The sequence below is a fragment of the Fusarium flagelliforme genome (genome assembly GCF_020744385.1).
Source record: "Fusarium flagelliforme strain FIESC 12 MPI-CAGE-AA-0113 chromosome Unknown B0J16scaffold_7, whole genome shotgun sequence".
Lineage (NCBI taxonomy): Eukaryota > Fungi > Ascomycota > Sordariomycetes > Hypocreales > Nectriaceae > Fusarium > Fusarium flagelliforme.
In genome coordinates this window covers 1,155,767-1,183,092 of record NW_025763509.1, presented here as the reverse complement: position 1 = coordinate 1,183,092, position 27,326 = coordinate 1,155,767, and the positions used below count along the sequence as shown (strand labels likewise).

General features: G+C 48.9%; 10 protein-coding genes and 1 non-coding gene across 11 annotated transcripts; 4 read left to right on the top strand and 7 right to left on the bottom strand.

The window, feature by feature from the left end:
* Positions 1-565: 565 nt before the first annotated feature.
* On the top strand, positions 566-2,394 carry B0J16DRAFT_404300 (general substrate transporter; the record flags this gene model as incomplete). Its single annotated transcript, XM_046132787.1, has 6 exons — positions 566-703; positions 773-1,126; positions 1,182-1,563; positions 1,617-1,885; positions 1,942-2,211; positions 2,275-2,394. 6 exons carry the CDS (start codon positions 566-568, stop codon positions 2,392-2,394), a joined length of 1,533 nt encoding a protein of 510 aa, XP_045978897.1.
* Positions 2,395-4,191: 1,797 nt separating this feature from the next.
* On the top strand, positions 4,192-4,551 carry B0J16DRAFT_388379 (uncharacterized protein; the record flags this gene model as incomplete). Its single annotated transcript, XM_046131739.1, has 1 exon — positions 4,192-4,551. The coding sequence occupies one exon, from the start codon at positions 4,192-4,194 to the stop codon at positions 4,549-4,551; it is 360 nt and encodes a 119-aa protein (XP_045978896.1).
* Positions 4,552-5,843: 1,292 nt separating this feature from the next.
* Positions 5,844-8,276, bottom strand: B0J16DRAFT_404292 (uncharacterized protein; the record flags this gene model as incomplete). Its single annotated transcript, XM_046132786.1, has 4 exons — positions 8,037-8,276; positions 7,456-7,964; positions 6,703-7,401; positions 5,844-6,654 (listed from the first exon to the last, which is right to left on the bottom strand). Coding segments are annotated over exons 1-4 (2,142 nt in total), but the record flags the coding sequence as incomplete, so codon positions are not given.
* A 1,161-nt stretch (positions 8,277-9,437) lies between these two features.
* Positions 9,438-11,182, top strand: B0J16DRAFT_404291 (uncharacterized protein; the record flags this gene model as incomplete). The annotated part of the gene is made up of 4 exons (XM_046132785.1): positions 9,438-9,833; positions 9,898-9,999; positions 10,053-10,398; positions 10,446-11,182. The coding sequence occupies 4 exons, from the start codon at positions 9,438-9,440 to the stop codon at positions 11,180-11,182; spliced, it is 1,581 nt and encodes a 526-aa protein (XP_045978894.1).
* Positions 11,183-11,994: 812 nt separating this feature from the next.
* On the bottom strand, positions 11,995-13,758 carry B0J16DRAFT_310040 (cytochrome P450). Its single transcript, XM_046124942.1, has 2 exons — positions 13,166-13,758; positions 11,995-13,112 (listed from the first exon to the last, which is right to left on the bottom strand). Exons 1-2 carry the CDS (start codon positions 13,681-13,683, stop codon positions 12,029-12,031), a joined length of 1,602 nt encoding a protein of 533 aa, XP_045978893.1. The 5' UTR covers positions 13,684-13,758; the 3' UTR covers positions 11,995-12,028.
* A 1,636-nt stretch (positions 13,759-15,394) lies between these two features.
* B0J16DRAFT_324010 (uncharacterized protein) lies at positions 15,395-16,162 on the bottom strand (the record flags this gene model as incomplete). The annotated part of the gene is made up of 3 exons (XM_046125803.1): positions 15,395-15,724; positions 15,828-15,892; positions 16,108-16,162. 3 exons carry the CDS (start codon positions 16,160-16,162, stop codon positions 15,395-15,397), a joined length of 450 nt encoding a protein of 149 aa, XP_045978892.1.
* A 1,863-nt stretch (positions 16,163-18,025) lies between these two features.
* On the bottom strand, positions 18,026-19,024 carry B0J16DRAFT_182980 (uncharacterized protein). Its single transcript, XM_046122656.1, has 2 exons — positions 18,570-19,024; positions 18,026-18,520 (listed from the first exon to the last, which is right to left on the bottom strand). The coding sequence occupies exons 1-2, from the start codon at positions 18,883-18,885 to the stop codon at positions 18,186-18,188; spliced, it is 651 nt and encodes a 216-aa protein (XP_045978891.1). The 5' UTR covers positions 18,886-19,024; the 3' UTR covers positions 18,026-18,185.
* Positions 19,025-19,943: 919 nt separating this feature from the next.
* Positions 19,944-21,974, bottom strand: B0J16DRAFT_404289 (glycoside hydrolase superfamily; the record flags this gene model as incomplete). Its single annotated transcript, XM_046132784.1, has 7 exons — positions 19,944-20,354; positions 20,401-20,497; positions 20,547-20,888; positions 20,947-21,186; positions 21,256-21,409; positions 21,463-21,592; positions 21,642-21,974. The coding sequence occupies 7 exons, from the start codon at positions 21,972-21,974 to the stop codon at positions 19,944-19,946; spliced, it is 1,707 nt and encodes a 568-aa protein (XP_045978890.1).
* Positions 21,975-22,619: 645 nt separating this feature from the next.
* Positions 22,620-22,704, top strand: B0J16DRAFT_t304. Its single transcript has one exon. It is a non-coding gene; the product is annotated as a tRNA-Tyr (tRNA).
* Positions 22,705-23,114: 410 nt separating this feature from the next.
* Positions 23,115-24,220, bottom strand: B0J16DRAFT_404287 (UbiA prenyltransferase family-domain-containing protein; the record flags this gene model as incomplete). The annotated part of the gene is made up of 2 exons (XM_046132783.1): positions 23,115-24,061; positions 24,118-24,220. 2 exons carry the CDS (start codon positions 24,218-24,220, stop codon positions 23,115-23,117), a joined length of 1,050 nt encoding a protein of 349 aa, XP_045978889.1.
* Positions 24,221-25,499: 1,279 nt separating this feature from the next.
* On the bottom strand, positions 25,500-26,834 carry B0J16DRAFT_388372 (uncharacterized protein; the record flags this gene model as incomplete). The annotated part of the gene is made up of 1 exon (XM_046131738.1): positions 25,500-26,834. The coding sequence occupies one exon, from the start codon at positions 26,832-26,834 to the stop codon at positions 25,500-25,502; it is 1,335 nt and encodes a 444-aa protein (XP_045978888.1).
* Between the last annotated feature and the right edge of the window lie 492 nt (positions 26,835-27,326).

Below are 27,326 nucleotides of genomic sequence, written 5' to 3'. Positions count from 1 at the left end.
ACGGCAATTAAGTCGGCAATTGAGTTGTTAGCAAACAACATGTTGGCTGCTTGGCAAGCGACCAATCGGCGAACAACAACCTGGCAATGCATGCAGAAGATCAATCATGTCGCAGAAAAGTGCAGCTGGGAGCTGGAGATGGGATGGAAGAGTCACTTGGCGGCAAGTCTAGACCAGCCAAGGCACATGTTTACTTTGTTAGGAAGACATGTGGCTTCCCAGATTCGTAACCACAAGAGTTCCTCATGATTCATTCAAGCAAGACAATAGGTGAAATCTGAGAAAGCCGACAGTTGTCTGACACTTTAGGCTATGCCAAGCAATACAACCAAAACACTGGAAATGTTACTCCTAGCTTAGCCTTGTCTATGCACCCCGCACGTCGGTTAAGGATCAAACCCCGTCTATACTTGTGCTGGTAAGAGATCGGCACGTTGTAACGAACGTAGTATAGCTGCGAGCATCTTGGTTGTGTCTATCGAGTCGATATATTGATATGGAAAGAAGGAAAGATGTAGTCCAAGTCTCGGACCTTGCCTTTGAACCTTTCGATAAGCACTTCGAAATGACTTCCTCACCAGACACAATACGTGCCCATTGGCGGTGTTTCGTGGCCTGTGGTATCATTGTTCTCTCTCCTTTCCAATATGGACTCGACTTTGGACTTATTGGAGGACTCCAAGCCATGCCTGGCTTTCTAATGGTAAGAATGTCAAGACAGGCAGTATTTGGGCTTCTTACAAGACAATGTTACTGACTTTCATCTTTCCAGGTGTATGGCTACGAAGACCCAACGACCGCGATCGGATGGAACATTTCAACCACCAGGCAACAGCTCATCTCCTCACTAATGACCCTGGGTGCTTTCATCAGCTCTAGTCTGGCTGGGTTCGTTGCCGCAAAACTCGGCAGGAAGATGTGTCTTCGACTGGCTTGCCTTCTTTGTGCCGTCTCCAACATCATCATGATGACTACGACCGATATTGGTCCGCTATATCTCGGTCGTTTGCTGATTGGTCTAGCTAATGGTTATTTCATGACCTTTTCCCAACTTTATATCCAGGAGACGAGTCCGGCTAAGTATAGAGGATTATTCTTGACCGCATTCCATCTGTGCACAACCTTTGTCAGTATTGGGAATACCGATTGATAGACATGGTATGCTAACCGTCGACGTACAGGGAACGCTCATCGGAACGATCATCGACTGGACAACTGCCAAGCGCCCAGATCGCTCAGCGTACCTGATACCTCTTGGAATGATTTATATCGTCCCTGTCATCATATTCCTTGCTCTCTGGTTCATTCCCGAGTCTCCGCGGTGGCTTATCCTTCAAGGGCGCTACGAAGATGGTCTCAAGTCCCTGAGCTGGCTGAGACCCGACGGAGCCGATATAGATGCAGAGCTGGCCGAGATACGACAAGCTATCGATACAGAAAAGACTCTGTCAAGTGGTGTCGGAATGCTGGACATGTTCAAGAATCCAGTCGACAGAAGACGCACTATGATTTCGGTCTGTGCGGTTCTTTTACAAGCTGCATCGGGATCCATGTTTATAATCGGTAAGTATCGATCAAAAGCTGGTCCGATTCACATGTTAACGATAACCCGATAGCCTTTAAAGCCTATTTCTTCGCCATGGCACAAGTCCAAGATCCTTTTGCCATGAGCAACGTTCTCAGCACGGCTGGCATGACCGCAACGATCATCAATGCTTTTATCGTGGTGCGCTACGGACGACGTCGCGTTCTCCTCCTCGGCGGTCTGGTAATAGCTGGCTTCTTCCAACTAATAATCGCGGTGGTGTACGATAGAAACCCTGGCGAGATTGTCACTGGTAAGGTACTCGTCGCGCTTTCGTGCCTTTATATGGTGGCCTATAACGTAAGTGACCGGGACCATCGTGTTGCAGTGATAAAAGACTGACCAGCCACGTTCAGGGAATGATTGCTCCATATTCATGGCTTGTGGCCGGAGAGATCCCATCACAGCGCCTCCGAAGCTATACTTTTGGCTTTGCAGCAGCAGCAGGGTTCCTCGGGGCTTGGCTTATTACCTTTACAGCACCGTACTTTATTAATCCGAGCGCCTTGAATTGGGGCCCTAGATATGGGTACATATGGTTCCCTTCATGCATGATCAGTGCGACTTGGGTGTACTTCTTCCTGCCAGAGGTCAAGGGCCGTACACTTGAGGAGATTGATGTTATGGTGAGTCAATTTCGTGCAGGACCTTTGTCTTTAGGGTTACTGGTTACTGACAGTTCTCAACAGTTCAACGAAAAACTTGCGGCGAGAAAGTTCCGTACTTTCCAGGTGCCGCAGCACGTTACTGGAGAAAACGTTGGAAAGTCAAGTATCGAGTTGAGAGTCGTCGAGGCTGAGAGGGTGTAATATAGGATCAAGATCATAGAGGCATTCAATCGAGTCACAAAGGCACTTGTGCAACTGCTTCGGGATCTCGTTCCATAGGTAGCTTCAATACTCTTATCGATCTACAATTGATCTATCCACATTCGACCAACTGTTCAACCATCACTAACACGTGGTAAGCCTATTGTCCAAGCCTAATATTCACTTTGGCTCCTGGGTATGATCTTTTTGTTCTCTTCTATAGACCTGTGTAGGTCCTAGCTATAGTAGATACATATTCCGCTCTTCATTCTGCTTCAATCATAACGCCACTTTGCCTCCAACCTCAATATTCTCCCCAACAATTGCACGGGCGTTGCTCAGTGCGACTATAGTAGTTCAAACATACCAAGGTCCCATGACATGCACGGCACGGGCATAAGCGCCGAAATGTGACCCGATATTGATCTTCGCAAGAAGTAGTATGGCCGGTGTCATTGCAATGCGCCCATACATTCCTACATTCGCCGTAAGCGCACCACTTTATTTCAACATCGTACCACCCTGTACCTGCGCAAGACTCGCAATTTGGGTTGTATCCTTGTTGTGGCATTGTGATCTTTCTCAAGAGGCTAGACTTTGATGTGTTCGGATCAATCAAGGTAGGGCTAACTAGATCTTGTTTAGATATAGATTGTTTCTATAGATTATAGCTCGAGGATCATGTTATAGTTCAAAATTGTAGTCCAAACTGGGTTGAATTTATACTTGGATCTTAGCTCTGTTATTCACGACTGAAAACTACACTGGAACCCAGCAGTGATAAGCTCCTCTTCGATTGTCAAACCATCGAATACCTGGGTCGCATACGCAAGTATCGGAAAGAATAGTAGAACAGATGTTCTAAAGAATCTCATTCACAAAAAGGTAGTTTGAGGCGCAGGGATGGGCCCACCTCGAGCCCTAGACCAAAAAGGCAAAACATACAACAGCGGGGATTCGCTGGTCGTCACCGACCCAACTACTAATCCGCCCCTTACCAGCTTGACTATGGGAGAGCGGACGGGATCCCGTATTTTCTGGTAGGTATGGTCGTATGTATGGTTTAGTGCAATTAATGTTACCTATAATAGCTGAAGCTTGGCGTTAACACCACAGGCGCCTATCTATTCAACAAGCACGACAATAAGACTTGAAATCCCCATAGTCAAGGAAACGTTACAGCGAAATGAAATCGGCTGGGAGATCGTGTGACTGACCTCGTATACTCATACCCTTTACGTTTGTAAAGGTTTCTCCCATCATGGTATCTTGGCGTTTGGTCTTACGATAACTCCTCAGCTCCAACAGACGACAGTCAGAAACACGAGTAAAGCTGTCGTCTGATGTCTATTATTGGTCATATTCTTCCAAAAGCACCACACCTACAAATTTAATCGACATATATGTCAGCACTAACTCTCGAAAGGGAATATACCGTGAAAATGATAGCTCGTCCGATGATAGGATCAAGGGTAAGTAAGTGCGCCGTGTTTGTGACTACAATCAGGAATGCTTCCCATTTTGGCGTGAAGGGGCGCAGGGTCTTACAATAAGCCTCGTATTTGATGCACAAACTTGCCATAAGACTAAAATTATATCGGATACAGAAGATGATCAAGGCTAGAAGGATGCAGAAAGCTATAAATACCGGGAACTGGATCGTCTTAACCCTTCAGAAAACCAGCAAATTACTCAAGCGTCTGTCAAATACTCGGTCATTTCATCAACATTTGCTTGTTGCAAGCTTTCCTGTAACCCATCAGCAAAATGCAGTTCACTACCCTCTTCACGGTCACCATGGCCACACTCGTGTCCACTGCATCGGCAGTTCCCAAGCCAGACACTTATTTGGCGGAGGCATTTGTCTATGCCATCAACAAGGTCGACCCAGGATACAAATCAGTCGATGTCCCTTTCGGAAAGCTCACACACATCGACTACAAACTCAACAGTCTTGAGCTCCGTGGTATCGGAATCCTCCTTCCCAAGGGTCAGGAGCTTGATCCTGAGGATGTCACTTGTCAGATGTACAAAGACGCACTTGGCACTCAGCCCGTCAGCGCTGCGTTCAGAATGAGACAACCTGCCGAAATTAGTCCTTCGAAACCTGTCACATTTGGGTGGGTTCTATGCTACGTCAATGTGGACGACAATTGAGCGCTCTCCCACCTGACGATGTTTTTTCAAGAAGGTAGCATGGTTTGTGGCTGTCTGAATCACAATTACTCTGGATGTAATTCGGATAGTGAGCTCGGATATGGCCAGGAGGGCCGCAGTTTACTTTAATCACTCCAATATGGATATTCATGAGGAGGACACTAGCTTGTTGTTACTGTACCGTTGTACTGGGCTGGTTAGCCCTGGAAGGAGGTGGTGGACTTGTCCGATGTAGCCCCGTCAAGTGACAGTCGTCGCTGTAGGACTGCTGTCGATGCTACGATACATTCATAAATTATCCAATTTATCTTATCAATGGGATTCCCATCATGCATGCTCTTTAACTACAGGTCGGACCATGTTGCCAAGGATCGCGCGGCACAAAGTTTCGCCTGAACATTGACATTACAGCAAACGCCGCCAACTTTGCAGCTACTACCCGTGTCTCCTATCTTCCCCACGGTGTAGCTTACCGGTCAGAACGCGAATACGTCTTAAAAGGCAACACTCAATGGATGCTGGTTACTGGAAGGACTACAGCGAAGTGATTGGGGTGACTGAAAGTCTGATTGACGATGTGGAAGGGAGGTGGCATTCCACCACATACATGCACAGGGTTGAACTTTAAGATATTTAAACCCCATAGACATAAGCCGAAGAGCCTTTAAGAAACTCCAGAATGCCCGCTGAATGTCGTTGTTGGAGGTTTCAGCTCATGTGGTGGGCTCTTCAGGCTTGTTCTGTCATTCTTCTTTGTCGCTTGATTTGGATATTGAACAGTTCATATTCGACAAAGAGACTTGACGCCTTCATCGTTTTCTTAATAAGACTTTACCTCTTCTTGACCCACTATGCTTGGATTGATATTTCACAAAATATGCCAAGGTTCTTGACAAAAAAGACGTGAAGAGTCGGTCAATTTCTATGGTCCTAGGCTAGTACCACTACAAGTTCCATGCGCAGCAATACCATCAAACCCAACAAGACAATGAGTTATGTCCCCTTCATCAGAGCAACCTTTATCCAAACAAGTCTCACTTTTTGTGCGTGTGATAAGCCACCACCCCGAAATACCGCTTGGGGTGGTTGACAGGATACCATGGTTTGTCGTAATACTTCGTCCAGCACCGATATCGTGCTCCATGTTACAAGAGTCCGTCTTGATTCCCGTCACCACAATAACCAGTAGCAGGAACAGCATCAAGAGAATTCCGCCGCTGCCGGCGCTGTATGCAACTTCTTTCTCATTAGAGCGAAGCGCCACAGTCTACACAGCAAAGCATATTCGGCATCGTTTCCATCTCCCCCACTAGCATGGAGTACGCAAGCTTGGCGTATTGTCGCGCAGTCTCGCGCAGTTCAGGCTTGACATCGCGGAATACATGTACCAATTGGAGGAACAAGAAGGGCACATAGTTGTGCACCATCCCCCACTCCTTAACCTCAAGTCTCGGCTGGTCGGTGAACGAGACGATAATGGTGAAGCCCAACGCTTCGAGAGCCTTGATGGCGGTGTCACCACCTTCGAAGGTCATGCACTCTCTTGCGTAGTAGGAGCAGGCAGCGGTATAGGCCACTGCGAGTTCAATTCGAACCTTCTTGGCTGCCTTTCCATTGTACGTACTTTTGATTCCCTTCAAAAGTCGGTTGCCTTTGGCAATGTCGATGTCTCCGGTACCTTGATAATGTGCAAAGCACTCGTTGAAGAGAACAGCGCGTCGCTGTATCTGGGTGTTGCTAGTGCTCTTTCGATCTTTGCAGAGCGCGCATTCGCAAACGAAACCCCAACCGGAGAGATGATCCTGCACTTCGCCGTAACATTCCAACGCGCTGGGAGGATGATAGCAGAAGAGCAGCTCGGTGTTGGCGGGGATGTCCTTGGTAGCCCGAATAATCTGCATGTCGCCAATAAAAGACCGGCGGCAGTTGCCAATACAAGAGTGGTTGATCTTGGAAGCCATAAGCCAAATACCGGCGGTGGCAAACGTGCTATGTATAGGCTCCAGCGACTGGTTTCGACCGCGCTCGGTATCAGTCAGGTTCTCGCAAGTCGATCTCGGAGCGCCAAAGGCGTTCATGGCGATAATCTTCTCAATCTTGAACCTAAAGCCGGTTTAGTAATGTGTCTTGATACGGGTAGGAGCACCTTACGAGTCAACAACGGGTGCGCCATCACACTCTGCGACATCCACCCTGTTGGGTTCTCCATGATAAAGCTCATGGAAGGCAGGAAGGAACTGAGGGTTGTGATACAGCTTCTGGGCAACTTGTGGCAGCAAGTACGCTGGGCCTCCGATGACAATCTTCTTAGTAGCGGGGTTGATAAGGGGACGGGTCGGACTCATGGTCTCGTCAACAAAGGAGTATGAGAATGCTTTTTCGCACAACAGAAGGTCTCCAGCAGCCACACTCCGAGTCGTAAACAGGCCGCGACCACGACCGGGAGAGTCGCGAATTTCGACGGGGTTGGAGTAGGTGGCGCAGTCGATCAACGGAGGTGTTGCCTTTGCCTGCTCATACATGCTCTTGTAGTTGTAGTCGCCAGTTCTCTGTTCATGCTGTCGGGCCCCAGCGCGTCGGATTTGGGCCCTGGCCGCATTGTTCTCCGGGAAGCTCTTGACAAGAGTCTGGAGTTTCGCGTCACATTCTGCGAAGTTGCCAAGGGCATAGTGAGCTTGGGCCTGGCGATACAGAGTCTTCTCATGAGGTTCGGAGGTCTCGCAATCGAGAGCGGTCGCGTCGATCAGGGCTTTCGCTGGCCGATCGAGCTTTAGGTTGGCGAGCGAGCGGTTCAGGTAGGTCACCCGTTTCTGCTCGAAAGTCTCTGCTGTCTCGACCGCGAAAGAGTAGCTAAAAGTATGTCAGAGACCTACACCTCACTAGGCGGTATCAGAAGTCACTTACACACGGTGGGCCGCTGCGTATTGCTTCTCTCCCATGCATTTGTTGCCATACATCCGGTAAAAGTCGGTCTTGTGGGGCAGGCCGTCAGGCACGCCGCGATACATGTCGACTCTCCACTTCTGTGGGATCCTTTCATCCCCTTGACGCAACCAAACGATATCACTTGGATGATCGACTTTCAGAGCGCAAGGATGGTCGACCGACTGCATGAAGAACGGCTCCTTGATGATAGCGACTGAATGGTGAAGCACAACCTCCCAATGTGGCTCTACCTTGTCTTCGAGCTGCTGGAAAAGGTCGAGGAAAACAGCTGTTCCTTCTTCGTCTTCGACAACGGCCTTGACGGTAGTGGTGTCTCGAACTGGGGGGGTGATAACGCGTACAAGGACTCTCTTGCCATGCTGTGGCATCTGGAGGCGCATCTGTGAGAACGGAATGGCTTCAAGCTCGGCCGCCGGAGTGATGGACGGTGGATAAGGATTGGTTATGAGCGTTACATGGCCTGTAGTCTTTTGGTCTTCACGTCTCATCGGCGCTTCCCGAGGCCCGAGCTCAAAATTGTTGACCAAAACGCCGATGACAGCTTTGGGAGGGGGGTGGTTGGCAAGATGTCCCTTGTTCTCATTTGCTTTCGCATCGGAACATTCGAGCCTCTTCATGAGGCTGATCAGTTCGGCATCTTTCGAGACGTCATAGGTATCCATGCTGGCAAGGGTAGCTCAGATGTGATCCTCTGACGTTGAGGGAGGTTCAGAGTGTCAAACCTAAGAGCAGATAGATCAATGGAGAAGTAGTCAAAGAAGAGAAGGATGAAAAGAAAGGCGAAGGGAAGGATTTGGATTAAATCAACAGCTCCGTGACAGACAAAAAAGTTGACCCCTGTTGTTTGCGTAGGAATATCCATCCTGTGTTACAGTCACTGCCAGCTGGCCATCAGTGCCGGACAATTTTGGACCACTTAATAGTAGTACACGGGTATAGCAATTAAGAAGCCGATAAAGATGGATCAATCAAGTTCAGTCTATCCTATCGGAGCATAGGTAGCAATGAAATGTGTCAGGGCGACCAACATATAACAGACTGCAGTGTATGGTCTTGTAGTGTTGTCAGATCTCAGAATAAACACTTGCCGCGCCTGTACCACATTGTCTCTACAGAGATTACCAGAATCCACACAGTCTTGATGACCTTTGCCAACTGTACTTTTGAACATAATTGTATCCATGCAGACTGCAAGTATGCCGTCTGTGCAGCCGGCAAATCAGTTGCTTGTTTCCTCACGAGAGGTCACTTTCTGACGCGACATCGCTGTGCCGAGCCGGACGTAACGGAATAACTATTTTGCTTAACGGCCGATCGGCAGGTTGTGCCAGTCATTGCAATCAAGCTTGCATTAGGCTTTTGTGCACTTGTGCTTGAGTAACCGTAGCTATGTTGGCTGTGTCGCTCGCCGCGCCTTGTCCATAATCTCCGTTAGTAGACGGAGCAGCGGTTGGTAAACCAGGGCGCATGACCTCACCCAGCCATGAAAGTACTCGGCCTCCCAAACACAAGCTGGAGCTACTTATTGGATGGATTGCTCAAGGCAGACTGCGTCCTTTAAAAAACGCGCTTGTACCAGTCCTGGTGTAGCTCTTCATGCAAGGGCCAAAACCCTGCAGTCTGGACCAGTCTCGTGGCGTCCAAAATTAAGGTTAAAAGGGTAGCTTCGCTTAAAGAAGCAAGCCAACAAATCAACTACCCCGTTTAGGCGATTGACAGTGTCCAATTCCGTAATGTGGAATGAAATGGCGACTGTGGCTGACGATAGACTGTAGGGCTGAATGTCACCAACATCAAGGGTGTTTTCAGCTGAAAGATGTTTTGGTTAGAACTTTGCGGTCTATGGTTTGGGTTCGTACGTTGACAGGTTATAAATCTAGCTTGAATCCTTGCTCAATTACTTCCTGCTTTTGCGTATCCTTCACTTCTTCACTCATATCATGCGTCGCTACCAGTCTCTCCCAATCCTGGCCTCAGTTCTGGTGACCCCAGTACTTGCGGGACCAGGTCAAGATCTCAACGCAATCTGCAAATCTACCGAAGGCGTATACGGCTGCGAAGAATACATCGAAGTTCCCTATGGCTCAGAGCCTATCACGACATGCTTCGACACAAGCCCCTGCGGTGTCAAGGTTCTCACCACCGACCGCAACATCTGCGACATGGTTGAAGCAGCTTTACCCGAGGATGCCAATTACATCGGTGGTTATACCGCATGGTGTCATCGTGCACCGGAAGCTATGACTGCTATCAAGACCGACAAGTCTGTATGGGTCGATGGTATACTCAAGAATGCAGAGTACATCCCCTTGGCTCGTGCTCTGGGCATAGAGGAGGTATGTATCGATCAATTTGGTGGCAGGACTTTCATTGGAGCTAGCATCGCTAATACTAGAGCAGGAACTTACAGGTCAAGGTCTTACAATTCAGAACAACAAAGCCTCTGTTCTTACCAACCAACTGGGGAACAAGGATGGGTGGACTGTTCTCAAAGCAGGAGAGGTAATTTCCCAAGAACCATCATCAACCAAGATAGCAGACTCATCAGACAATAGATAACTACACCAAAGTACTTTGATTTGGTCGAACGTCTAATTGCTTATCAAACTTGTGGTTCGAGTGACTGCTGGGAGAGTTCACTCCGGAATGTCATGAACTGGTTCATCGAATGGATCCCTCGAGGCACCGAGATCAGAAACGGCAAACTCAACACCATGCTCAAGGATTGGGAAAAGACTTTTGCTACTCCATACAAGAATCGCATCTCTGCTATCAAGTCTGGAGCTAGTACCGTCCAGACACGAGTCAAGGCCGTTTCCACCAAAGTCGACTCTATCAAGAAGAGCATTTGTGCAAAGAATGCATGCAAGGGCAAGACTGCTTCAACGTATCTCAAGAACGGTCAGATAGCCATCCCAGCACCGTTTACTTTTACTAACTTGATGCAGTTGCGACTACTCTCCAAGCTATTAAAGACCTGTCGAATATCGTTGCGGCGGCGAATACAGCAGATGAAAAGAGAAAGTATATCTACTACAATTTCCTCGGAAACATCCAAGCCTCCTACAACCTTCCGCCTGACATTCTCGCTCCTAATAACCTCAACGATCTTCTGGACGACGGGAAACTCGACACTCTTCGCGGCATCATGCATGGGTTTGGCACAGTAACCTCTGAGCTACCTATGTATGCACTCGATATCAAGAGAAATCTAATCCCTCTTATACTCCTCACCAAGCACGAGAGCAGATCTCGCGAGGCGCTGAAGAAGGTCAACAATCAGCTTAGTCCTAACTGGAAGAACAACAAAGAGCTTTCCAAGACTGCTTCATCTCGTAAAGTCCGCGATGGCTTTATCCAGATCCAGTCTCTTCTCAAGAAGGAGCTTCAAGGTTCGCTCACTACTCTGATCAACGCCATAGATGCTTTCAATAAGGACTTTTCCAAGTTTCCTTTGAGAGGGAACAAGATGGAGATTACATGGGGCGCTGCTCCTTATGATCGTTGGGTTAACCTTCAGTTTAAGTATCCGTGCAGAAAAGAAGTCACAGAGACATTCACCGAAGAAGGCTTCTCTGAGGACTTCACCTGGTCGAAGTTTAGTCCTTGTACATTTACTTCTCAAAGGGTCGATCTTCCAAAAGGCTGGATCCCGTATCTCAAATATCGGTTTGTCAAGGGATGATTGCTCAATTGATCACTCAAAGTTAAAGCTGTCCACATCAAATTTTCGCTGCAGAGTTTAAGAAATAAAGGTCTCATTGAAGGTTCCACATCCCCTTTTGTCTAAGAAAAGAATTCGATCCTTAACCCCTCCTGAAGTGGTATCAACCACCTCTTATCAAAGCTCAGTACGGTGTCGATCCGTAAGTGTAGCTACCATCAGGCTCATCCTGAACACAGTCTTCGCATGTGTGCTCATCACATTTTTCATCCGTAGTCTTCGTGCACTCTTTCTTATCCTTCTTATCTTGGCATTCTTCTGTCTTCGCGCTGGCAAGGAAGAGCCTCTTTTCGTGGCAAACCTTGCACTTGAAGCCGGGGATTGTGACAGTACACATTGTGAGGAGTGAAAACTTTTGTTGTTTGTGAAAGATTTGTTTGTTTAGTAATGTTGTTTGGATATTTTGCTGGTGGATTTGTTGGTGAGATGAGAACTGGTGGATTTCCCAGCAGACTTATACTATGCTGTCTCTTTCACGGTTCTGTGATGCACTCGACTAGTCTAAGAGGCATTGACATTAGTCTTGGCTGCATTGGCTCTTGATCAGCCCAGTTACAAGCAGGAAAGGCTGATTCATGGCGCATCGTGACAGCAATTAGCTTAACTACGTTGCACATGTCACTTAATCAGGTCCTTGGAGATAGCTAAGAGCCTCTGATTGAGATTACTACTAAGAATTGGGAGGCATTCTTCCACTCTACATCATTAGTCACATCAAAGTTGTCTTTATCACTGAATACTACAAGGTTTACATCTAGTCATTGTGATATTAACTTTTTTTATTCTTTTCTGACTAAGCTATGCATCTTAAACCAAAGAGTCCTTAGGCAAAAGAGGGGCATCGCTCTCCTCCCAAGGGTTCATTCTCTCAGCAGCTCTCACCATCTCGACATGCTTGTCGCTTCGGGGAGTGATGCTGTAAGCGTAATCAACAGGGTGGCTAATAAGTCCAGGAGTACCGTCAACCACAACGTCAATCTCCTTTCCATTCTCGTCAACAGCCTTGCGCATGTTGAACACAGCCAAGAGTCGCGCGCAGGTCATGAAGACACTGTCCTCAGCAAGGTAACGACCGGGGCAGATTCGGCGTCCGTATCCGAAGGCAAAGTCACTGGGATCAGGCTCGTTGCGAGGCGCGATGTATCGCTCGGGCTCAAAAGCAGATGGGTTGGGGTACGTCTCGGGGTCGTGAAGGAGAGCCCAAGTTGAGGGGATGAGGTAGGTGCCCTTAGGGATTTGGTAACCGTTGTACTCGAGCTCTTCGGTGGTCATGTGGGTTGTAGTAGTGGGGACAACAGGCATCCATCGAAGTGCTTCCTTGGATAAGGCGTCGACATAGGGCATTTTCTCTTGATCATCAAAGTTGGGGAGTCGTTCACCTCCAGTAACACGGTCAATCTCCTCCTGGGCTTTCTTCTGAACCTCAGGGAAGGAGATCATGGCGAGAACAAAGCTGCTGATGGTCGAGACAGTAGTATCGGCACCACCACCGTACATAATGGTAGCAGTGGCCTTGACAGCGTCAATGTCTTCCTTAGTAGGCTCTCCAGTACCCTTCTCATTCTTGAAAGACTTGCTGCTCATGAGCTGAGACACGTAGGAAGGTCGGTTTGTTCCGCTTGCCATCTGGTTCATAACAAAGTCGTAGGGGACATCCAAAGCCTGGTCGGTAACCTTTCGCCACTCCCTAGCAGTCTTCTTGAAGCCGGTGCCAGGGAACCAGTCGGGGAGATCATTAAGGCCGGGAATGATGTCGACAGCCCATTGGAGGGGAACGAAGGCTGCCCCGAAGTTGGTCATCATAGTCTCAATAAGGCTGACGAGAGGGTCGACCTTGCTGGGTTCGATATTGTATCCGTAGATGATTCGGAGGATGATGGCGCTGGCTTCACTGTAGCATATATTGATTAGTCTTTGTTCTTATGATAATGGGGTAAAGCTTACGTCTTGATGTGTTTTTGGAAGTCCTCAGGTCGTTCAATGGTTCGGATAAGGAAGCGAAGAGATTCAAGGTCTTGGGTGTCTCGGAATTCGGAGCAGATCAGCTTGGTGCCCATCTGCTGGTGCACCAACTTGCGGTAGTATCGAAACTTGTCACCGTAGGGAATAAGAGGAAGCATCACGCTGAAACCACAAAGCTCGCCTCCAAACTTGGCACTGGGACGAGAAGAAGTCTTGGTAGACCTCTTCTCGAGGAGCTCATGCATGGCATCAGGGCTGTTGAGAATGATCATGGGCTGGCCCATGACGTTGAGAGAGCTAATGGGTCCATAGAGCTCCTTGTGCTTGGCCCAGTGCTTGTACTCTGCTGTTCCGGTGGGCGGGAGGTCAAGGAGGTTACCGATGATGGGGAGGGGCTTGGGTCCCGGTGGGAGAGGAAGACCTGTCTTCTTCTTAGGGACTAGGACATAGTAGACGACGAATATGGCGAGAGCCACAGCCGGCAGAAGAAGTAACCCCATGATGACAACAGCAACACGGAAAGTCAATGCTATCGAAACTCAAAAATGACTGAAGCAGTATGCGAGCAAGAGCTATATATGGGTGCTCGGAAAAGCCCCTCCATATCCAAGACAATCACAAGCCAACCTTCGATTTTTTTTGTATCCATGCTGCGTAAGCTTCTGCAGTGAAACAGCTGTTGGTTGTCCTCCAGGGCTGCACATGCGTGGGTCTTGATACAAGGGATCTAATGAATCCTCACTATCTCACTCGCCAACAATGCGAGTCAGCTAAGGGTTGCAACGTCGACGGTGCACAGTCGAACGGAAAGAATCCTCAATTTGGCTCCTGAAGGATTGAGCCCGATGCCTGCACCCTGTCCGCATACTGCATGCACTGTTTAGTTTGCATGTCTGCATGTACGTACTGGGTCAGCTTGACCCAAGGCTCTGCCGAGATGGGGTAATGATATTCGTATCCCTCGGCACTCTTCTGGATCGCATTGCAGCTTAGGCGAGGAAGGTGTCGGCCCCGTGGCAGCGAGGATCAGAGCTAACCATCCTGAATGTCATCTGCGGCAATTAATTGACAGTATCTACAGTACACGCACGCGCATACGTCTATAATACCTCGCAGATACGATGAGGATCGCCATAAATCTCCGCAAAAAAGGTGAGACGTGACAGCACTAAATACCGAACCAACAAGTGAGTCCCCAGCGAATAAGGACATTCGGTTTTCTAAGGGAGGACCAGTCACGGCGAAACGGCTTCGAGCCCTTTTGAGTTTATACTAGGGTTTCACTCCAGGATTATTGACAAGGAACGGCCCGGGATTCCTGCATCTGCACCAGAAGGATCACCATGCTCGTTTACCGAAATAAGGACGTGTGCGGGCACAGTCGGTGAGGCGAGCAAATCCCCATCGTTGAAGAAAAGAAAATGTGATCAGGACAAGAGATCTGAAGAGGGGACAATGCAACTCTACCTGCTGCTCCCACGCGACCATCAGACGATGAAAGAGGGTGATAGGTGACAGGTGAGGGGAAATTGATGTACGAGGCTGTGAGCAAGACTTGAGACAGCTGCGTCAGCTTGTAAAACGTAGTGATAAGCTTAGCAGCAACCGTCGACCGTTAAGACAACGGTTAGTGCCCAGGTTGGTCGAGTCAATGGGCGAGTCATGGCGTCTCCATCACTTTCTTTAGCGAAAACAGGGGTCTTTACAAGGGTCGTTCGTCCTTGTGTCGGTAGTTGTCGATCGCCTCAGGCTCGGAGGTTGCGTTACCCGCTGTTACAGTATTGTGGTAAATCCTTCGAGCCAAACAGGGTTCCCATGAAGAATTTCTTTAATGGAGAGCCAATGAGTTACAAATTGATGCCGTTCTATACTAAATTAAACTGTTCTAAACAAGACAATTGAATCAACACCTAACGAGGCGCGAGCATAAACTCCACCGTATTCCGTACAAAGCCGACCGTGGAGACAGAACAAGCATAAACATGGAGCCACTGAAACGGTGGCCGGAAGAGTTCCAGTTTCTTGTAAACTCTATTTAGACGAAGACATCGTCGGACCGGTATTGGAATGCTACTGTACAAACTGCGCCAACGCGATGGATGTAACTTTATCCCAGTCTTCCCACGTTGACTCTGTCGTCGCGTATCCAATCTATTGGCACTGGACTGAGGTTCTTCCAGGTTATCGCCCATCGCACGCGACCCAAGGATCTTAAGGACGTAGTGCTTGCGCAGTCACCATCTCGTGGCCTCCCTGTTTCCTCCAGCACTGGATGACCAATGGCGCCATATCTTTGTGCATGATCCCTTCCGCTTCCCAGGTATCGTCGCTCCCGTTGTCCCATTGGATTAGGAGAACAACGCAGTCCCGGTCGAAGAGCCTCCATTCCAAGGTCTTATTAACAGGGCATCGGTGGTTCGATGCGGTCGCTGGGGGTATTTGGAGGGCTCGTCTCCGTTCGACTTCCTCTCGGGCGGCTTTGACGTCTTCTTCCAATAGGCGGGGGAACGGAAGCGTCGCTTGCGGGCATCCAGGGTATATCTGGTGAATCTGTAGAAAAACGTGTTAAGATGACTCGCACATGGCCATGTATCATCAAAGACTTACCAACAATCCATTCGCGCGCTACCGCGCCTCCTCTTACGTCCCTTCGCGCCCGGTATGGGCCTCGGTCTCGCGGGGTAGGTGTTTCTGGCGGTGTTACAAGCCCTATCAGAGTCAGAGACAATGCGGTCACGGATGTAAACTTGGCCTATAGCCAGAATATTACAATCAAATAGTGATCGTCGTAAGAAGAGAGATCATCAATTGGAGGGGTTGCTTACCACGCTCCAACCAACGGCGTTGGTCAGTTTACCATCGACGATAATCCTCCACAGGAGAGTCGTGTCTCGGGTTCCGACGAGCCTCAGCATCGGACGAACCTTCAATTGTCAAATACATCTGCTCATACGAACTGGGATTGGGAGGTTGTGTCATGGTTCACGCAGTCGCTCACGGGTCGCAACGAAGTGCAAATTGGAGGCCGTCGCAGACGAGTGCGCAATTGGGGCTGGGGGTCTGACAGCCTTGCGATGAGCTGATCTTTAAGGATGAAAACCTACACCATTTTGTCTCATCACGCATTGCTGTCGGTCTGCTCTATTGTTGTTTTCGCCCAGGAAGTTGTTGGATCACAAGCAGCGTGCCCTTCAGATAATACGCGGCGCCATTCGTTACTGTTGAGCGTCGGACGCGACAAGGCCGCGGAGGCCCAACGATCGGGCAGATGGATCAAATCATGTTTGATGAAGATAATGATTTGGAGTCTCTTTCGAGAGATTTAAAGCGTCTTTCGCGATTCTTGACAATCTCTCGTGATATCCATGGATGGAGGTGATAAGCATCCATTAATTGATTGATGTCCCCGGTAGAAATTTAGCGGCCGTCGCGGGGCCGGCTGGTAATCTTAGATCCCCAGGGCTTAGCTACAGTGCCCCGCCTCTGCTAATTTCATCCCCGCCCGCTTAGATTGGGCTGAGATGGTCGGGCCATTGTACGTCAGGTTCCATCAGAATCGTTGGCTAAGGCTTTTGCAGTCGTGCGACATGTGTCTGCAGAACATTCCAAGTAAATCGCCAGTCGACTATTGCGATGACCATTTCCAACAATAAGAAAAGGCTATGATACGCTTCAGAGCTGGGTGCCTCGTTCTATGGCTGTGAAGGAATGTAGTACCGCGCGTCAACAGGTGTTGCCAATCATCAACACCATCATTGCAATCGCTAGGGATGCGGCATCTGTCCCATATGAGAAAGTCTTGCATCTTTTTCCGAGACCTGCATAGCTTTGGGCAGGGATCTTTTCCGCCAGCAGACTTGCAGAACTGTAGTGTAACGCATCATCAAGCGCGTTTGCCAGTGAGATCTCGACACATCGCAGAAGGTTGCTGCGATGATACAGGGTAGACGTTCGCCCAAATCCAGCATCACACAGAGTTTCTCTTCCTCAAAGGCTTGACGGATGTTGGAACGCTCTGTTGCTCAAAAGGCAATATTGGCGATCCCAACTTGCAACCACTTGCGTATCCCCTTGACTTTGATCTGTTCAGACCTGTGGTTGTGGCATGTAATGGGCTTGACCCCCACACAAGCAGCTTCAATACGGTGCATAGAAGGGAGTCGCCGTGTGTGCCGAAACGAGTACTAGTCTAAGTTTTTCTGCTGCTTCTGCATGTGTTCAAATAACGCCCAGCCTGCTGCACCGGTAGGGAAGCCTTTAAACGGCGTGCAGTCGCAATATAGCTGGGAGCAAGGAGCATTTGTTCCGATGGTGGCGTTGCGTCTGATGCTTCAAGCTGCAGAAGAACATCTGATACCTCATATGAGATTCCCGAATGTAACTCCGATCCAACGTGGAAGCTGTTGGTACCTGGCACCACGACCAATGTGTTGGTCGCTGGCCAAGACTCTCCAAGGCTGGGCAGCCCACAGCCAACCGCGCAGCGTTAAACATCACCATCAATCTTGGCCCAAAAGACTATGACTAGAGGGCGCCGTACCTATCTATATGCGTGCTCAATATACAGAACTCAGTGTGTGGGATATCGGTGACTGCGCGGGCAAACGTTGGTGTTTTGTCCAAGACAGCTGTCGCGTTGGCCCAGCCATGCGAGACGATCGATCTATGCATCTTCCAAGATCATATATTCACATTCATGAACTGCCATGGCTGTTTGCTTTGCTCAATTCCGACGTCTCAATCCGGCGATTTATCTCGGAGCCGTGGCAGCAACGTTATTGACGCTGGGCACTTTGCTGATGAGCCGTCAATTATAGTTGCTGGAACACATCATGGTAACTTGGCAAGTTCAGTATGCGATTAAATTATCCCTATAGTATGAGTATCCGCCGTCACAAAGACATTGTGAAGTGATCTATCTGGGTATCGTCTTCCAGCCATAGAGCTTGCGCCCAGGCCATGTAGACCTTGTAAACCCATCTTCCACGCAAATGTGAATGCTTCAGGGCCACTTCTGCTTTGCCCTGAATGCTTCGAACCTGCGCCTCAAGTCCGCAATATACTCCTTGATCTTGTCGTTCGTTTGGTCTACGCGCGCAATCTGGTTTCTCGACTCTCGTAGCACGGCATCCGACTCGTAGTGAGGATTGAGCGGTTCGTTACCCTCGATGGAGTTTGCCCGATTGGCGCGGAACTGTTTCTCATGCGACAACTCTTGGGGAGCGTCTGTAGCTTTCCCTTCGGGGATCGGGGGAAGGGCCGCGGGGTTTCTTATATTGTACGGGGCGTCGCTTCGAACGTGGACGAGTCGGAGTGAGGGTGGAAGGATTTCAGGCGCTGAACAGCTGTGTCAGTTGACGGTGGAGAAATTAGGCAGTGATCTTACCAGTGTTTTCTGGTTCTTCCATCAGATCTGTGCAGTACCTGAGCGTCCAGGTCATCGGGTCGTACCTCCACAGGTACTGCTCATCTTCCAGCTTCGCGAGCTCTTCCGGGACTTCCAGGTTTTCAGAAGGCGTAACGGGAGGGCTTATCAGTTTCTTCACTCGATCGAGGTCGGCTTCTGTCAGCGTTATGACTGGACCACTCGAGCTGGGTTTCTTGGAGGCCATCTGCGGTGTCGTTTGTGACGGGGGAAGGCATATTTCTTCCCAATAGATCTTGGATCTTTTAGCCTCGGTCAAGTTTCGAGGCTCCAGCATGACGGCGAGCGAGCGCAAAGCAAGTGAACAAGCGTCGCGCAATGTAAAGATCGGGGGACGGCGAGTGTCGTGGTGTTGCGGGTTTCCTGCGATGGGTAGCGATTGATCTGTGTCTGTGAGCAACTCCAAAGAATGACTCTAGAGCATGCAGAAGAGCGCTTCCATGATGACGGGCAACAGTGAAAGCAAACGCGCTGGAGATAGGATTTCAGGTCAACAGCAGCCAGCCGCGCTTGGTGTTTGCTCGGCAGTGGTGTAGCGGTGCCAAACAGGTGGCCGTCAGCTGCTCAGCAGAGTGACTGACGGCATTATGTCGAAGGGAGCATTGGAAGCCTGTATTACCGTTTCGAACTCATAGAAGAAAGTAATCTGAGCAGACGATTGAAGCACAGCAATCACACAGAGTGCTGAGCGACAAATGACCAGCATGGCGGCTTTTGGAGTTAGCAATGGTGAAGCAATGGAAGACGCGTCGTTGTACATGACGTCAGGTCCGTAGCAAAAGCGCACGAGCAGGTGAGATTGTCCATACCCATCTTCAAAGTATCCGCGACTTCTGGAGTCCGAGCTTACAACCAGAAATGTTCAATTGCGGCTGAATGGAGCAAGGCGCAACAGAGCGTGGCAGAAAGATGGCAGTCTTCAGTTCGAGATGGTGGACATTTGCCGACACCCAGCAGCTGATAAGCTTATCGGTCACCCACCAATAGTTGGCTGCATATAGACAATAGTGGAGGATGCACTAACAATTTATTTCCACTTTGGCTTCTATGGATCTTCAATCCATCCCAATCGCAACGGTGAGCCATAACACCGATCACAATAATTAATATCATGTCACTCTCACTCAACTGCAAAGTAACAGATTCCACTTCCTCCTAGATAAATGTCAGACTAGTTACCAATCTCAGCAGACGCGTGACAAAAGAATTGTCTTATAAAGCTTAGGGCGCCAAAATAAAATAGCCCAAGTGCTGGTCTAAGCTGACATCCACATGAGGTGATCAAACTATTTCGTCTCTTGCTTTTGGTAGCCATTTCTTCTGACACCCTGACGCTCAACCAACAAGACAAAAAAAAGCCTCGAATGGGCGGACGGTGATCGTGTCCTGCGACAGATCAACATCGGGGTAGTTGGACAACAAAACCTTGCCCGATTGAATGTCCGTAGAAGCAGGTACCGGCCAGTCAATTTCTCGGTCCCGAAAGCTGCAGACAGCAATCACCTTTTGCTTGCCGTTGGACCGAGCATATGCGAAGATATCGTCGTTCTCTGCATCGAGCATCTCAAAGTCACCGTAGATGATAATGTCCTTCAACTCCTTTCGTAGTGTGAGCGCGGATCGCCAGTACTCGAAAACGCTACCTTGTGTCGCGACTTGTGCTGCTGCGTTCCATGTCTTGTAGTCGTCGTTGACTCTGATCCAGGGCGTACCCGTTGTGAACCCTGCATTGGGCGTGTCATCCCACTGAACTGCTGTTAGCATATGCCCTTCCAATAGTCTCACTACTTACCTGCACAGGTGTTCGTGCATTATCTCGCGCCTTGAGCTGATACTCCTTTCGAGCAAGCTCGAGAACCGCTGCATCCGAACCCGTCATCTGCTTCAGCCTTGACGTAAATCAGTAACTACACAAGTGAAACGATAGCATGGTCTTACTCTTCCCAATGATTCAACGTTTCCAGATCACGATGCTCGGTCATCTTCCAGTCTTTCGGCATGTTGGCCATGCCCAATTCTTCTCCCTGATAGACAAAGACTGTTCCGCTTTGGAAACAGAGAAAAGTGGCTAGCATTTTCGCTGATAGCGCACGGTATATAGGCTTATCGGATGCCCATCGACTGACAGTGCGGGATTGATCGTGGTTCTCAAGGTACAGGGCATTCCAACCCTTGTTCTCGTACATGAAGGTTTGCCACTTGTTGACAATTGCCTTCAGATTCTTCATCTCCCATTTTCGAGGCGAGAACTTTCCTTGGTCGCCGTGATCCATATCAACGCTATCAACAACCGGTCAGCTTAGTCTGTATCGAAGTGATGAACCCGACGTCGCCTTACATCCCAAAGTTGAAGATCATGTTCAGCTCGCCGCGGCTTTCCCCAACACTCTTGATGATTTCTTCAGGGTCCTCCACCGCTGGCATCTCGCCAACGGAGAAAGCATTGTACTCTTTGAGAATCTTGCCAATGTCACGGAGATACTCGTGGAGTCGAGGACCGCAAGCGTAATGGTCATGGCCCCATTGGTACTTGGCTCCAGGGTTTCGGATTCGCGCATCCGGCAATCCATCAGATTTGCTGATAAAGTTGATCACGTCCATGCTGAAATGTTAGAATGCTTGGTACAAGGGCGAGACCGATACATACCGAAATCCATCAACGCCTTTCTCTAGCCAGAATCGAATGATGTCGTGCACGGCTTCGCGTACAGGAGGATGTTCCCAGTTGAGGTCAGGTTGTTCTTTGGCGAATATGTGGAGGTAGTATTCATCAGAAGTTGAGTCGTACTCCCATGCACTACCTACAGGAAGTTAAAAACTAACGAGAGGGCAGAGTCAGGTTCATGATACGCACCACTAAAGCAAGAAAGCCAGTTATTGGGAGGTTGTCGCTCGCCATTTTCATCGTAACGAGGCTTCCGCCAGATATACCAGTTCCTATAGGGATTTTCACGGGATGATTTCGATTGCTGAAACCACTCATGCTGTACGACTTGTGAGCGATGCCAGTAGATGAAATGCAAAAATGCCTACCTGATCAGAGGTATGATTGACGACAAGATCCATCAGAAACTTCAGCCCTCGAGCGTGCAGACCCTCTATCAGCCGTTCAACATCAGCCATGGTTCCATACTGAGGATCAATGTCGCGATAATCAGACACATCATATCCCATATCGACCTGGGGCGATGGGTAAACAGGACATAGCCAGACAATATCGACGCCTAATTGCTTGAAGTAGTCCAGCTTCTCAATCACGCCGGGGATATCACCGATACCATCTCCGTTGGTGTCTTTGAAGGAAGAAGGATAGATTTGGTAGACCGATGCCTCCTTCCACCATGCTGGAGTCACTGGGCTGGGCATGTCTTATTTGGTAGACATGTTAGAAGATGGCGAATGTGTCGTAGCAAGAAGCAATGGCAAATGCGTGAAATATTGTTTGTTAAAAGAAGGGGACAGACATGGAAGAAGGAGAAATGTGCCACAAATACCGATAATCCTCCCACGTCTGGATAGATGATGCGTTGAAGAGGGTGTCATCTTACCGGCATTCCCCCAATCAATTCATTTGAGGCCCTGCCGGTAATATTCCTGCTAGTGCGGGCACCTATTAGCACATGCTCGGAGTCTTTCAACTTCGTTCATACACGAACAGTGCGAGTTAAAGCTTACGTTCAGGTAGACATTCATTGGTGTTTACAAAATTCTCTGGTGTGGGATATCGTGGATCTGTGGCCCTGTCCTGAAATGTTCCATCACCGGTTTGACACGCCTTTTGTGACATCAAGGTGCTGGTCTTAACAGAAAAGAGAATGCAAAAACGCTCTCATTTAGCGCAACCAATAGATAAGTAAAATGTTTGGCGAATATGTTCACGGGTTTGACTTGTAAAAGGGTGATAGGGCTATCCTATGGCGACACACAAAGCAATCTAAACGTGAAGGCTATATAAGCAAAAACTGTGAATCATTCAGCAACGATAGCTATTCCTCCGGATTCGGAGATAATCCCCGAATAGCTCAGCTGGAAGAGCGTTCGACTGTAATTGTTATATGTCATCGAAAGGTCACTTGTTCGATCCAGGTTTCGGGGAGCTGTTTTTTTTGCATTTTTCTTCCAACAAACCCCGCTTTTTGTCCACGACCACCAATGACCTTCCGGTAGTTCTCACCTAGCAAACTCTATGTACCTAGTGATTGGTTACACCCAAGATAAAATGATTGACAAGGCAGACCAATTTGAACGAGCTTCAAGGTTGCAAACGTGAATTAATTGATGGCAGAGCGAGTGAGCTGAGCGGCTGCGAATTTGATACTTGTTCTCTTGTCATTAACTCCCTATCCTATAGTTTACCACCATCAATGCTATTTTACTATCTCCTCTAGATGACTCCGAGACCCCGGTACCCATAACCCAATCGCGCGATGAAGCTATTCTCCCCAATGAGAACCCTTCTAAATGTTAAAAACTACCAACTCAATTTGACCCTAACCCAACTCCCCATTACAGTCCTCGCGCACTCATCATGGGGAGGAAGTAAAGGGAGACCCACCAAGCTGCTACGAGTCGGAAGCTTGTCTGATCACTCTTACGAGTGTGGCAGATGAGCATGTGAGCTGCTACCAGAGCCCCAGTAACCATGGGCAGCATACAGCCCACGACGTCGAGACCCCAGTAAAGGGGACAGACCGCGGACCAAATGCAAACGGCCGTAGCTGTGATCCAGCGTGTCGGGGCGTCCCCAAGAATCAGCGGAAAGGTCTGGCGGTCGATCAGCTTGTCGCCTTCCTGATCACGCAGGTCTTGAACCTGGATGGTGGTGACTACTAGGAGGGCAGACATCAGGAACCAGCCTAGACCCTTGTTGGTGAACTCAAAATCAACATCCGTGTTAGCCTGGATGGCCATGACAGCTACACGGAGGGTTGCCACACGGTTGGTGGTGATTCCGCAACCATTCATCAGGGCTCGTTGCCACCAGCTCTTGTCACCCCAAGCACGCTCGTTGTAAAGCCACGTGCAGAAGAGGTAGAAGCAAGTCTCTTGCCAACCTCCCATGACAGTGTAGCACAACGCCAGGAGTGAGGCAATCGCCACCAGCTGCCATCGATGGGTCAGCTCAGGTGAGATTCGACCAGCTGGAATGGGTCGCCAAGGCTTGTTTGCGCCATCCTCGATGACAGATTGAGGCTGACGTTGGTTTCCGAGATTGAAACACAAAGTCAAATGCCAGGTAAAGTAGAGAGCCACAAGGATTCCTTTGCCCATATCTGACCAGTGGATATCTGCATTGCAGATGGTTCCTGGACCGGCCAGAATCCCTGCGATGGCAAACGTAGTGTTGATACCAGTGGAGGTGGGCATATCACTCTTTGTGAACATCCATAATGTGACACAGTGGTAAGCGAGCCTCTGCATGAAGCTTGACTTGTCCTCCTGTGCATTGTATGCTACCTCAATGTCAGCAACACGTGGAAGTGGATGCTGTTGGTTCAGGGGTGCTTACCGGAATGATGGTCCGTTTGCTTATTTTCCATCCATTGTGTTGAAGTATGCAACGAAATGGGGGTGTTATGTCGCCTAGTGATTGTGACCGACTTGCTAGCCATTGTGACGGTGATAGACGAGGAAGATGTGCAGGAGGAAACTAAGAAGCTGTCTTAAGAACCAGGATGGACTAAAGGTTAGATTTAAGTGAGAAGATGTCACTATTTATTTGTCCTGCCAAAGCCAATATCGTCATCACTACCCCCGCCGCAGCCCCCAAGTCCCATAAAGGAACGCGTAGGAGCCATGAAAATTTCGAGTTCACCGAGGCTATGGAGTTTCAGGGCAGACACTAGTATAGCGATCGTCAACGTGAATTTTGGTACGAGGTCTAGGAGTCTTTGATGAAGTGCTGGGCTATGCAAGGGTTCGTGGTGAGGACGACCCGGCAGATGTAACCTTGCCCGACCCCATCGGTATTGCAACCCACAGGCCCCAGGGTCCAGCCAGCTGGGTCGAGGTTACAACAATAAGGAGGATCTACATATTGGAAAAACGACGGAAAAAGGTATCCCAGACTATCGGGTCACGAACGAAGGATTGAGCGGTGAGAGTGATGTAGTATCTTGGCCAGGGCAAGTGAAGATGAGCGATGGTATGGAACTTTCCATGACGAATGGTAGATCCTAGCAGTGGTCCTTAGCCTGGCCTCAGGGTGTCAGAAGAAATGACCGCTAAAAGCATAGGAGACGAAATAGTTTAGTTATTTTATGCCGGCTTAGGCCCGCTCTTGGGCTACTTTATTTTGGCAACCTAAGCCTTAGAAGACAATTCTACTATTACCCGCCTGTCTGACAGGACTGTGTGGCAATATCCCTCCAAACTGCCGGTATCATCCCTGAGAGCAAAGTATCATCCGAGGTTACGGAACCGTAAGTCAAGGTTGCAGGACCTCGTATATTGAGTCATAGAATATTTATTAGAAGGGTCTGAGAAGCTTGTCGTAAATGAAACGACTAGCTCAAGATCTATGTCCATAGCTACGCCGAGCGCGATGGATCAGGATCCCTGAATCAAGCTTGTCTTTATGGCTACATTGAGGATAAGGTAAAGTTGTCCCGAAAGTACAGAGGCATCTGGAGATCATCTGAACCTTCATTTGGAAACAAGCGTGCTCAAGGTTAATGGGAAGTCTTATAAGAAGATGTGGTGAATAGAAGAAAGCATTTGTGCAAGTATCAAAATGATACTTCAAGTGACTGTTTGTGTTGAGGAAAGCTTCAACTTGAACTATCCCAATGGTGGAGGTACACCTTTCGATTACAAGAAGTAGCGACCACAACGTCATTCTATTAAGTTTATTAAATCTAAGCGCTGGTAATGCATGGTAGAAACAAATATCTAAGAGTCCCAGATCGGGCCAAATGCTGGAACGCCCAAAGCCTGTAGATCCAAAACCAGATCTATCGTAAGCTTGGGATTTGAAATAACTATTACGGCCTCACTCTCCGTCTTTTTATACAAGTCAAGAACCGTAGGGAGAGTGTTTGGCCTTCCCATAGTTGAAGTGTTATGAATATGTGCGTCGTCTCCCATCTCCTCGATGATGGAGGCGATATTTGGCCCGTAAGTCTTGAAGGGGTCTCGAGTTGACCAGAAAAGAGTCACTTTGGTCTGCTTTGCCAGAATCACCGGGAGGCACGGGGCAATACCTGACCCAGTAGCCACCAAAACGATACTCTTGAACATGGGGGCAATGCGCAAAACACCGCATGTTGGTGTACGTCGAGCCCAGATATAGCGAGGAGGGTCGGTGACGAGCTTGTTGGTCCAATCGCCAGCGTTAGAAACCACAACTGAAAACCCGTTCTCCTTGGGGTTGTTGACAGTTGCGAATGCGTGCCACTCCATCAGAGGGCGAGAAGAGAGACGGATGGTTGTGCCAGGCTGAGGGTTGGCATAGTTGAAGTACATTCGGAGGGCGTGTGTTGAGAGTCGTTCTGATTCAACCTCGATCTTGCGACAGTTGAGCCAAGTTGAAATGACGCAAAATGTAGCAATAAAAAGCAGCCAGATATTAGCACTGCAAAAGACGGAAACAGCAAGTGAGCGACCTGGCGGTGTACCGAGCTTTGCTTCGAGAATCGTCATAGCCCATAACAGGATGAGAGTTGACCAGCCGGCGAATCGGTGAACTGCCTCGAAGGCGTTGTGAATTTTGGCACGGATTGAGGGATATGCCATAACCAGCATTGCCATGAGGAGTAAGTCCAGTAAATAGACTACGACAATATGAGCCCACATGGAAGGATCACGAGTCTCTGCCTCATGGAAACTCCTGCTCTTTTGGATCGAGTACAAGATGAACCAGAATGCTGCAGCCACACCACAGCCGCTGTGCAGACCACCGAGGTGATAGATCTTGCCCGCTCGCTCCCTCATCCATAGCGGCCATGTTGTAGGGATAGAGGTAAAGATACAGTAGAGCCCATTGACGATGTGCTCTTCTCGAATGGCGATAGAGACAACAAGATTGATCGATGTTGCCAGACCACAAGTTGAAGAACCAGGTTTCCCATTGAGCCACCACAGCCAGAGAAAGGCGATGGCGCCTATGAGATTTGAACAGAAAACGAATGTGAAGAGAAGACGGTATTCGGAAGAGATGAATCTAAGGAAACGAGTAAGCGACAGGCATCCAGGCCTGCTGGATGGCTGCTTCTCAGCGGAAGTCATGGTCATCTAATAGGGTGGGATTTGCACGAAAGTAGGTATAAGCGAGAAAAGAGCGGTTGGACAATGACAGATTGACCTCGAACTGGGTAAGATAACGGGCTGCCCAAGAGTAGGTGTTCAGAGTAGCGTTATCAATGTCATATACCAACTGCTAATCGGGAGTATCGGATGATTATCCAAGGGTACCGAACGACTGGTGATGGCTTATCAGCTCACCATGCGTAATGTACTGCTGGGAAATGGAAGCTCCTGCTGAAGTGTTAACCCTTGACGGTTCCCAGGGCGGTGCTACGCGTATCAGCCCGTATAGCTGAGCCGTCGATGCAGATCAGTCCACTATCTTGAGGAGAAACTTACTGATAATTACACAGCGGTGCTTCTGAGAATGGAGCCCGAATCCCTGTATGTACAGTTTGTTTCTTGCTGTTGGGATGATGTGTCTTGGCAAAAGATTTCAACTTCCTTCCGGCCATTCTAACATGGAGAACCCAT